The sequence below is a fragment of the Ptychodera flava genome, chromosome 3 (assembly GCF_041260155.1).
Source record: "Ptychodera flava strain L36383 chromosome 3, AS_Pfla_20210202, whole genome shotgun sequence".
NCBI classification, from domain to species: Eukaryota; Metazoa; Hemichordata; class Enteropneusta; family Ptychoderidae; genus Ptychodera; species Ptychodera flava.
The window spans coordinates 47,921,822-47,933,828 of record NC_091930.1 but is presented as its reverse complement, the minus strand read 5'-3'; the positions used below and the strand labels follow the sequence as shown (position 1 = coordinate 47,933,828).

At 38.3% G+C, this 12,007-nt stretch overlaps 1 protein-coding gene across 1 annotated transcript; it reads right to left on the bottom strand.

Moving 5' to 3' along the window:
* LOC139130160 (uncharacterized) lies at nucleotides 1–3,805 on the bottom strand. Its single transcript, XM_070695894.1, has 3 exons — nucleotides 3,707–3,805; nucleotides 1,298–1,683; nucleotides 1–563 (listed from the first exon to the last, which is right to left on the bottom strand). Exons 2-3 carry the CDS (start codon nucleotides 1,626–1,628, stop codon nucleotides 127–129), a joined length of 768 nt encoding a protein of 255 aa, XP_070551995.1. The 5' UTR covers nucleotides 1,629–1,683; nucleotides 3,707–3,805; the 3' UTR covers nucleotides 1–126.
* Nucleotides 3,806–12,007: the final 8,202 nt, after the last annotated feature.

The window sequence follows — 12,007 nt, the reverse complement described above, 5'->3', positions numbered from 1 at the left end:
AATCAAGCGACCTACCTTTATCAACTCGTTCTAGGTCACTCTGCATCCCATCATACACTTCCTTTGTTGCCTCACTCTTTGCCTTCACAGGTGTAGCCTGGCTGATGGCAAATTCCTTCTGCATCATCAGTTTTGTCCAGCTTCATGTAGGACTGCTTTGCGCGGACTGGAGTATTGACCGGAATGTACTTTCAGGTGAACAAACTCAGAGACTGTGTCATTTGCCTGTTTATAGGAGGAGCTGATTTCGGTGTCTAGAGTCATCATGAATTGGTCCTTTTTACTCTGTGACCGTCCGAGTTTTCCTCTGTGGACTTGGACATCCAGTCTGACTTTTTCATGCCTTGTATCAAAGATTGTCCGGTGATGGCGTAATTCCTCAATATGGAAGTCGTCTCTACTCAGTAATCCAGTGTTGCCCTTGCTGCCCTGTAATTGCATCTGTGACAGGGTCAGATTTAGACTGTTCACAGTATGCTCCCTGGTAACATTCTCTCGCGGTGTAGCCTGGAGCTCAGTTATTGCACCGACACTACGCCGACGAGATGGCGTTTGGACTGAACCTGTGATAAATTAAAACCACGTGGTCAAGTATATCGAAGTTGGGTATTCTTGGTAAAAGAGGAACAGTATTGTATCATTTTAAAGTGAGATTTAGTATTCGGTGGCTGTGCATGCCTATCTATTTGTGACAGTATTTCTGTTTCTGTGCATTTTTCCCTTTAATAATGCTAAGTTTCATACTACATAAAATAGCAACTATTACCAAGGTAAAAACGTAGTACCAGTACCTTGGCCATTATAAAGCCATCTGCTGATATCGTATAGACAAAAGTTTCCGAATTTAGTATAATTCCAAAGTTATTTACTTCACAACCAAACATCTAATTGATCAGGGACAATGTAAAGTGGTTTTCCCGATGAGAACGTCTATTATATTGATTGGATATGCAGAAGAAAATGAGTGCAGCAGTGTTGCAGCCAGGACGCGCCCGTCGAAACTACATGCAATTTGTTACAATCACGAAACAAAATTTGATTGACAATTGACAACTGTTGTCCCCAAAATGTGCAAAATTTCCTCAAAAATTAACGGTAGTGGGACAGGTTTAAAAATCTTGGCTGCAACACTGGTGCAGAAAAGTTGTTTAATGACAATTATTAAAATGTATGTATGGCTCCACGCTTGTGTGCCACACACACGACCCCTCTCCAAACCTGTTCGGCCATAGAAACGTTCATTGCAGAACTATATCATCGTCATTGGAGATAAAATAAAATTAAATGTAATTATTACCCGTGATCAGTGGTATTTCCCTCTTGCAGAGTAAATACTCCTGTACTGGAATGTAGATATCAAGGGTTGAGTAGTGAGCTTGAATCTTGCCGAGTAGTGTTTCTGTGATGATTGTAGAATGAATGGTTTTGTCAAGGCGTCCACTGATGTACTCATTCCACAGGGCTTCTAGAGCTTCTATCGATCCGCACGTTGTCATATATTTCAGACTGCCTTGCTCAACTTTCTTAACGTCGACACCACCGTGTGTACAGATCAAAATTTTCCCAGCCCCTTCGTTTGCTGGCCTGTTTCCTTCTGCTTCGTAGAAACGATTAGTAACATCTTCCATCGATGAACTGCATAGGCATTGCCATGTGCCGCATCGATTTGGACAGTGAGTGTCCCTACGATTAGAGAAATAGAGAGTTTTTTCAATATATATGATCACATAAATTTTAGGACAACATGAAATTTTTTGTAACACTTAGTAGATAGCGCTAAAATTGAACTATTGACAGCATGATCAGATTAAGCTAACTTCTAATAAGGCTGTCTGGATATCTTTGAAAACAAGAGCACGGTGATGAGTTTTCCTTTAATTGCATGCTTCCTGTTTATGAAGATGAAATTGTAAATTAATGTCAGCGCTTGAGTGTCGTGCGGCTGATACACCTAGCTTGTAACAGGTGTATTGTCACTGAAACAAAAAAATGTCGTCATCAATGTAAGATGACGTGTGTTTTTGTTACATCATCCACTTCAAGAGAAATTCTCGCGATCTTTCATAGCCTTGGATATTGTGTTTATTTTCCTGTCCGTAGAGGAAGGTGGTGCTCGTCAAACTGAGACTGAAAGGATGTATTAGGCTGCTTTCACATATAATGGCGGGGGGGGGGGGTTGAAGAATAGCGATTGAAATTTTTTTTTTTCATCATAAAATACCCTCAAAAGTTCCAAGACCTTCCCGTCTACATGATCAAAAATGTTCAAGCCCCCTACTCTCATACAGCCGCATATTTATTATGGATGCAAGCAAAAAAGTAAACATGTATTGGGTAGTTCTGCTCGCAGATGTTTAACACTACCTGTAATTGGCACTTTGTAGAGCCATATTCCTAGGCAAATTCTTAAATTGATTCACTTTTAAACACACCAGTAGACTTTTTTGATTTATCAGTCAAAGAAGAGTTGAGCTAATCCAACTCTGGCCAGGCCAGTGGCACCTTCTGAAGAGCACACAAAATGACGATCACGAGAGAGTATGCAAATTGTGAATTCCTGGCTAAATAAGATGCTACTTATTAAAGTTTTACAAACTAGACAATACTTGAAGGTTACAATATTCCATCAAATAAATGTTTTAATCTCTGAAATGTTTGGTGTAACAAGGATACATTTGGTAAAATTAAAATAATTCCACTTAGTCACACATTTTGTCATTTAAATTAGAGTCTTTGCTGTATAAAGTTTTACTGTTGTTATTTTATGATGAAAAAGTGAAAATTTAGAAAATAAAGCATGGTGACCCGATTATTATTTGATTATTCTCATATAATGCCAGAATTCAAAAATCTTTGATAACTTTCAAGTCTCCTGGTCTTCCATGTGTTGCTTTCTGGCTTGATCTTGTGTATAAGTATGTTTCACTGTCATGAGCGTCACATGACCCAAACTCTTCTTCAGCTACTTCATAGTCAGAGCTATCTCTGTCACTGCCCAGGCCAGTAGCTGTATTAACTTTGATGATTTTGACAATAATTTTGTTCAGTTTATAAATTCAGCTTGCGAACACAGCCCTTGAATAAGTACCCTGCATGTATCATTGACAAATGACTTTCAGCCTGGATTCTAATTCAATTATCACGCGATTATTTATATATGCAGGCTTTTGTCAACAGGAATATTGTGTTTCAGCATGTTGCAGAGAGACAGCAAGAAACTGTATTTGATATACTGAATAGAAATATGAAAAAATAAACAGTTGCAGCTTCTGCCCCGATACTAGGCCCACTTGTTTGTTTTGTTTACGAAAACCCATGCTTTTTTTAGATTTTTTTCGATACAAAAGTAATGAAATGTGACAAATGGTTCTAGACCTGTTTAATTATTAATAATATTAGAACCATTGGATGACATTGAAATGTTATTAAATTTTTTTATTGAATTAAACACCAAACCTAGAAATTGTAGAAAGGGGAACAAAAACTTTTTCAGGTCCCCCTGTAGGCAGAGCAAAACTTTCAAGTCGCGCCCTCCACTATCCAAAAATTTTCTAATCCCCCCGAATTCCTCCAGTCCACCCCTAATTGTTTTTGTGAACATTAGCGTTTTGTTTTTTGAGATTTCCACGGAAATATTTTCGGGTATGTGCTTTTTCTAGTGTGGCGAAATTCTGAATGCATATGATCACCTTATCTTTGTACCTACCGTAATCCCGCTGATCTCGAGATGAACTTGGGTCATTTGTTGAAGTGGATCGAGTGCTGTTCGTGCGTGCGTCATCGGTTTCTACAGTGTCAAACCAACACAAAAGACAAGAACGTAAATGCAAAGCATAAAAGTGGGTTAGTACAGAATGCATATTAAAGGAATACTGTCACCTGTTCCAATTTTGCCACAGTTACCAAGGAAAGAGAAAATCTAACCAATCACAGATTTAAAGCGGGTGGCCGCTTTTAAAAAGACCGCCCTCACATGGGCATTTGAATACCAAGGAACGCCCCTTTGACCATATATGGGCATATTTAGATTACAGGTGACTGTGTACCTTTAACGAGACGTGCTGAAGAAGAAATGAACGAAGTTGACCTTGATCTTAGTGCGTTTTTAAGGTGGGGTACGAAAGAAAGAAAGGAAGAAAGAAAGAAATATATTCAGACTCCAATACTTCTCTTGGCTCAAGGGATCTTCCATTTATCATAAGGGGAATGGGTGGGGCAAATAGGGAGAGGGTCATTTTCTGAACCTTGTGTTGGGAGAAGGCCAAATTTTCAAATGTTATATTGTTATTGCAAACACAAATGCTCAATATTTGAATTCACTTTTGAGCCCTGACAATAGCTGAAGAAAATTTAAACTGTTCATACAGCTCAGAACTTTCATTAATTTTACTTAAAGTTTTCGGTACATTGATTAGAGAGTGCTATATAATAAAGTGTAGTGGGAAATTGCATTATTTCGTATAGCGACAACTTTAAGTCAACCTCTTGATAGTCAACCATTGTTGAATTGCCTCCAAAGAGTAAATGTAAACCTAACACATACTGGCTATGCATGACATATTAAAGTTGTATCAATAGGCTGTTAAACAATGTGTGCATATATATGTATTTGTTTTGGACAAACATTTTATCATGGTCTATTACCCATTCAAAGACTAACAGCGACTCTGACGCATCCGGGAGAAGTTCTCCTTGTTTAACAGAAAATTTACCCAAGATTTACCGATATATGAAATTCCCTGTGTTAACACTGTATGAAGAAAAATAAAATTTTGGATTTCCGAAAAACTAAGACGTTGAAAACTTTTCTTATATCAATATCTTATACCAAGAGCTTTGAAATAACCGCCATAAGTGGTAGCTCAGAAAAGAAATGGAAAACGTTTTAAAAGTCCGAATGTCACTCCCCGTGGCGCATTCTACCTTTAGTAATGTTTTGTGTGTTATCGTCACTATATGTGCAAACCGAACCTTTCAAAAAGTCGATCACATGCTTTATTCATTTTAATAAGGCGTTTCCTCAGGAAGTTGATGAATTCTAAAAACTACCAAAGATTCAATCACGCATAACCAAACACCGCGGTATAACACGCTACCATGTAAACAGTACCTACCTTTTATTGAAAAGTGACCGATACTGCGTTTTGCTATCTGAACGTAGTTTGTATTCCATTCAACAACTTCGAGTTTGTTTTTTCAACTTGTTTCACCACTTCAGTCCTCATGGTCTCTCTAACCTGTGATGCCTTATCTAGATAGTTTTCATAATCTTCGATAATGGTGATTATTTTTTCCTTTAACATATCTGGGTTGCCACGCATATCAACAACCATGTTGTCACGAAGAAGAGGGAAATATTTGCTTATGAAATGATCTCCTTCTGATTCACTGGCAACAATAATTGGTTTCCCCCTGGCTATTGTTGCAAGGATAACATTTAGAGAATCGATTGAACGCGGTGACAATATTATAAGATGTGAAAAACCAACTTCCTTCGGCAGATTACATTTTGTAAAGCCGTCAACAAGAATTTGAAGCTTTCGATGTGGCTTCAAAAGCTTAACGACGGCGTCATCGTCGTGCTTTTTCATGCACAGAATTTTCCATTTTGGTGGTTCTCCGAAATTTTCGTAACTCTCGGCGACCAAATTCATGGCACTTGGAACAATATCAGTATATGTCATTTCCGAGACGTAGCTGTTTTCAATGGGGGTCAAAATTTGGAAATTGCGCCTTTTGGGTACCTTCTTACTGGTGGGTATTCTAAAATATATATTTTCTGGTAGGGGTAATAACAGAAAATGCATATTTAAACTATCACCAAGTCTGTCGTCAAAGTATTCAAATGTTTTATACCCAACTGACAACACAGCATCAGCGCACATATTTTGGTAATCCAACAAATCATAATTTTGTTTGAAGACTTCTTTGTCATACGGAAACATATCGCAGGTTAATTCGTCCGGACACCATAGATTGACATGGAAATATTTCGCATCGGATGATACACTTTTTGTTATGTCCTGTGCGACTGATGCAGAAACTATTGCAAACCCGAAAACTAATTTCAAGTTTTAATATTGTTGAATTCCGGGAAGAATTCTTTATATGCTAGCAACCAGATGTAATTTGGTTTTAATATGGTATAGTGGATCTTTCTCTGCGGTAAAATCAATTCACTCCAAGACGTTTAGCTTCGCTCACTGTTCTATCGTCTGCTTCTAAAACTGTACAATGAATACAAATCCCCACATTTTCAGCAGACCAATTAGCAGGTACAACGCAGCTGCAATGCCACCATGGATCGGAGCGCCCCATTTCTCCATCACAATCAGAGCTGCTGGTTGAAGTATTTCCACATCAAGTTTCTGTGAAAAAGCGGAAATAAAGTTAGTGAAGACGGGGGCTTTCATGGTAAACTTGTAACGAGAATGATTTCTTCTTAATACTCATGAAAACAACAATTACTCTGCAAGGAATATGATCAGTTATGAACTGGTATTCACAGTCAAAATGTTTATGTGTTGCATTTAGAATAAACGTCAAATCTACCTTTGTAAGCCTATGACCAAATGTGATTTGACGGAAAGTAATGCCAAAGTTGAAAATATTGCTTCTGGAAGGTGCAAGTGTTTAAAGACTTTGACATGTTAGGGTTTAAATTATAGTGCAAAAGGGATATCATTAATATCATTGTGTTGTTATTCATCTTATACAAATCTATGTTTGTTACACATGTTTTAAAGATACACTAGTCTGTTTCCAACTAGGTAGAGTGGCAATATATAATATTCTGCTCTGTATTATCAATTATGTGCTTATCGTTTTAAATTACGTTTACCTTTTATCCAATAGCGCATTGCACTCAGAGTTTTGAAGACTTATTTATAAACAAAGGAAAATATTGTTCATCCGAACGTAGCCTACTATTTGTTCGATTAGAATAATGGTTTTTGAACTGGCTGTGGAACCGTTTTCGCACGAGAGATATTAATCTCACATACTTGCACATCCTGCCGAGCTTTGCCGCCCTCTTCGTTGGCATTTTTATCGTTTTGGCCTTCGTCTCCATCTCTTTCGCTTTTCCTCTCTAATCGGTTTCCTCCATCGTCACTGTAGCCACTTCCACCGCTGAAATTTCTGCCATTGTGTCTAGATAATAAGCAGAGTGATATAACGCCATTAACTCTAACTTTAAAATTGCCCTAATCTTTCGTTTGAAGAAGCGGTGCTAATGAACGCATTTCATGGTAGTCAAATTGTTAAGTAAGTGAAAATGGGAACTAACGTTTACCCGTAAGTATATAACAATCTATATACAAACACAAAGTACTTGCAGATTTTCATAAGGAGTTGGAAAGCAAAAAACGTAGGTCCGTTTCATTCTGCATGCAATAATGATCCATTTTGTTATTTCTATTATTCCTTCTTCAATCAGTCCAAGTATAAATGTGTTAAAGTCACTAATTTTATCATATGTTTTGTTTTTCAAACTAGGCTAAACTAGGCTTAAGTTGGTAATGATCAAAAGTTTGGTAAATAACCAGAACGATCGATGGGAACAGATATTCGGACAGATATTTGGACTCTCAAAAGTTTACAATATTCTTTTTGTGTTTGCTTTACCACTTGTGGGGACCCATTTTGAAGTCATCAGTAAATAAAGTTTCCATCGGCTTATTTTTCTGAAATTCGAAAATTATATTTTAACCCATCATAGTAGAGATAAGATAGGGATGGTGGCCATTTTGAATTTCAAATATCAGTAAATCTCGGGTAATTTATATCTCCAGTACCAAAATTTGCACGGTGACCCCGATTTTTGTTCTCGCTTTGAAAGAGAATGGTTTAAAGTTTGCTTGAAAAAAAGTTTGAGCAAAAGTTGAAAGCTTTCATTTTCGTGGCGCCATACTGCCTTAAAACAAGCTGATATGGAAAATAACTGTAGACATGGTTGAGCATTGGACGTAATATTCAATGTCCTTGAATGCCTTTAGTAGGAACTGATTTCATTACAGATATTGTGCCTTCCACATATGATGCGATATAAAAGCTAGCTTTCGCTTACTCGATGAGTAATAAAATTGAAGGAGTTTAATTCTACAGGAGCGCTCAGGAAAAGTCAGTGAATGGTCGTGTAGTCAGTGCCAAGACCACTGTGGGATTGCTGCCAAGTCTAAGTTAGGTGGAAGTGCTACTTCTACTGCTGCATAGTTTTGTTAGCAAGATGTATGTGTACTCACTCTCCAGCAGAATACTAGCAGTGGTTAGTGTCCTGATAAGTCCTAGAATGTAAACTTTATTTTCGTCGGGTCTCTAATCAGCCGCTGCGAATGCCACACGACTTAACCGGAGAAAATTAGTTTCAACGACAGTTGTGAATACTGAAGAAAGTTTTAAGAATGTTCAGTTATTTGGTTTACAGTTTGCTAAGTCTTGTTGTAGGGCTGAATATTTTCCCGAATAATTGGTGAATAAAATTATAGAACATTTACTTTAGTAAGTAGTTGAACGAACGAAGAACGAATAATAAAACAGTTTTTTCTTCCCAGTTTTGTAAAAGGTTACACTAAGCCTAAAGGCTTGAAATGGGGCTATGGAGGATGGGCGATACCTATGCATTAAAAGTTTACATATACTATACCTGTGTTCCTATCATACATATTGACATGAAACATTTTGTTCGATTTCTTTAAAAGCCTTGTGGACGAATTTTCATTAAGAATCATATTTTACTGTTTTACTGCCTCTGCATACAATATCATGGTCTAAAATTGATGGAGAGAGCTTTCTGTCTATTGCATGTGAATGTCAGTGGTGGTAGTTCAAAGTAAAGGAGTTCATTTAATTACAGTGAGGATTAGTAAATGAGGACGTATTTGGCATTTCAATACAATTTGTTCGTTCACTATTCAACGTCTTGTCAGTGCAGCGGTCAGCCAGGCCCTGTTGTCAAGTGTGATATAAATTGAAGTCGTTTTCCTACCATCGCATACACAAGATTTATGCACCCTATACGTTTATCAATTCACCCGTTATCAGTGGTCTGCAACTAGGTGAGTCCTGTTTTGTTTGTTATCGTCAGAACTCTAATCAGTATCTACAATAAGCTGAAATCCGAAAACCACAATGCAGTACTGGAGAAAATCGTTTGCAAAGACACCTATGAACACGAAATGGAGAATTATAAGAACATACTACCGTAAAACGGTGACCTCAAGACAGTGCGCATGCCAAATACTACCTCATCAGAATGACGGAAATATCAGAAGGGGTCAGAAAAGGCATAAATATATATGATGAGGGGTATGCATGGAGCACAAAATAGCATTCCGACCAGAAATTTACCCTGTATAATTAGCTTGGGTAATATTTCATGTCAACCTATCCACTAGATTGTTTGCGTACCAGGGACCTGCGTACGAAGTACGTCATCTGCACTTCTGCGAACATTCTGACAAGAGAACATGAAATGTTAAATTCACGATGTCAGTTCCTACTTATTAAACCATTAGGGACCGTTCAGTTTTTACGGCCGGGGGGGGGGGGCAAAATCCAGGGGGGGGGGGGGGTCATCGTAATTTTGGAATCCGCAAAGGGGGGTCATCGCTTTTCACTGGTAGGAAAGGGGGTCACCACATTTTCAAAAACATAATACCAACAATAAATCACATTATGCCATGGCCATGATCGACCCTCTTTACCGGCGGGCCGCCTTCGGTGGCCCACTACAATAAATATACATTATGTATTACCCATGACCCTTTTAACGGGCAGACGCCTTTGATGACCCACTCCAATTAGGTTTACTTCATGCAATGGCCATGATTGACCCTCTTTACCGGCGGGCCGCCTGCGGCGCCCCACTACAATGAATTGACTTTATGTAATACCCCACAGCAATTTACCGTAAAATTCCCAATTGAAGCCGCGGCTTGTATTAGAAACATTTTTGAGGGACCCCTGGGATCACGCACTGAATAATGGTAATGGCTGCGCGCCTTCAGCGGCCCTGTCCAGTAAAGTCTACTTTATGCAATAGCCATGATCGACCCTCTTTACCGGCGTGCCACCTTTGGTGGCCCACTAGAATAAAGTTGACTTTACGTAATGGCCCATGACCCTCTTAACCGGAGGGCTGCCTTTGGCGAACCACTCCAATAAAGTTAACTTTATACAATGTCCATGGACATGAGTTGTCTATGGAAATGAAGTTAAAATTGCCTTACAGTCGTCCTAATTAACAGATGTTTCAATGGATGTGGCTGAGAAGTTTGTGCACGTGCATCTCTGCTACATGAATAAAGTGCGCCGCGTACCAGAGTTCAAATCCAAACCATGCGGGTAAATTTGACATATGGGTTTTGGTTATTTTTCAGGGGGGGGGGGTCATCAATTTTTTTCGTCTGACAAAGGGGGGTTCATCTTTTTTTCACAAAAAATGCAGGGGGGTCTATATTTTTTGAACACCGGTGACAAGATTTTGCCGCCCCCCCCCCCCAGGCCGTAAAAACTGAACGCTCCCTTCATGGAACGTACTAGACATCTCAGGGTTACCACAGATCAGAAGGAGTGACTGCCTCTGGAATTATGAACTCATATATATCTCAATCCTCTGTCCGCGTCAATAAACGATATAGCATAAATTCCTACCCTCCTGTCAAACACCACATGTAGCAGTTGACGGTGCTAAATTTGCTGATTTTATACACAGAAAAATCTCCATTCATCTGAATAGATTGATTACGTTTTGTAATTTGCCGGTCACCTGTCGGATAAGGTTTAACTTTTGGCCATTCTTTTTCGGCATTCTGGTTTAGTGTATCAGCCAGAGCTTCTCTTGCTCTCTATAGCATTCTAAATGCTCAGTATTCTACGTGTAATTATGGACTGTACATAAGTAAAGACCATTGTTATTGTTGACAATGAATTTTAGTTCAGAATTAAATTAAAGTTTCAACAATTACAGCTCTTTTTTCTACACATAGGCTGTGTCGACAAGGTAAAAACTTGGTATCATGTCACAATGCTTCAGGGATTTCAAACTTGAGTTGATATGATATTGCACAAGCAACAAGTTGTTACAGATAGTTGAGCTCTCTTAAACCACCTGCCTGATTATCTTTAACTTTGTTTACATGTGTCTAACGTTACTCTGAATCGGAATTGATCGCATTATATTGCAAAATATGGCGACACTGAATTTTCAGGCACAGTTCTCTGTTTTGGGGCATAAAAAGTATTTTTATTACAAGTCGTACTAATGTTTAGAAATAATATGTATTGGAATGCAAGCACCATTTAATCGTTCTAGATAAATTACGTACACAGTCATGAAACATATCCGACAGCTTGAACTTTTACAGTGGGATTTGATTGAGTGTCCGGTTTGTCTTGCAGAGTTCGACAAGTCTTCATGTTGCTTATCATTAGAAAATTAAACATTTGCAACAAATTGAGTCTTTGATGTGAGATTACAGCGCGCGGCGAACGTGTCCCATACAGTGTTTAGTCTACAATCACAACAGTCGTTTCAGTGCGTTACGCTTTAAATATGGTATTCTCACGTGAATTTACGTCAGTCTCTTCCCCGTGGGATATATATCGAAGCTCTTGTCACCTGGGGCTATGAAATTCAGGCAATAAATATTAAATTGCGTCATCAAGCATCAATGAGAAGAGAGCCTACTCTTGTTTGACATGCTAACGTTTTTATACAGTTTAATGGAACTCAACATTTTCAATATTTTTAAACATGGAAGATCTTTATAACGAAATCTTTGACATGAGGTGTCACTTCACAAGAAATGATCCGATTTACTGAGCGGTGTGCCTGAAAACAGTTGTTGGCTAAAGCTTGAGACCTGGGCACGTTTTCTTTAACTTGAAACCTTATAGGTTACGGGCTGATACATTTCAGAATATACATGTTAAATAACGAAATTATTAACTGTAATAATGAAGAAACATTAACATTCAATTTGATATGGTACTGATTAAATGGATG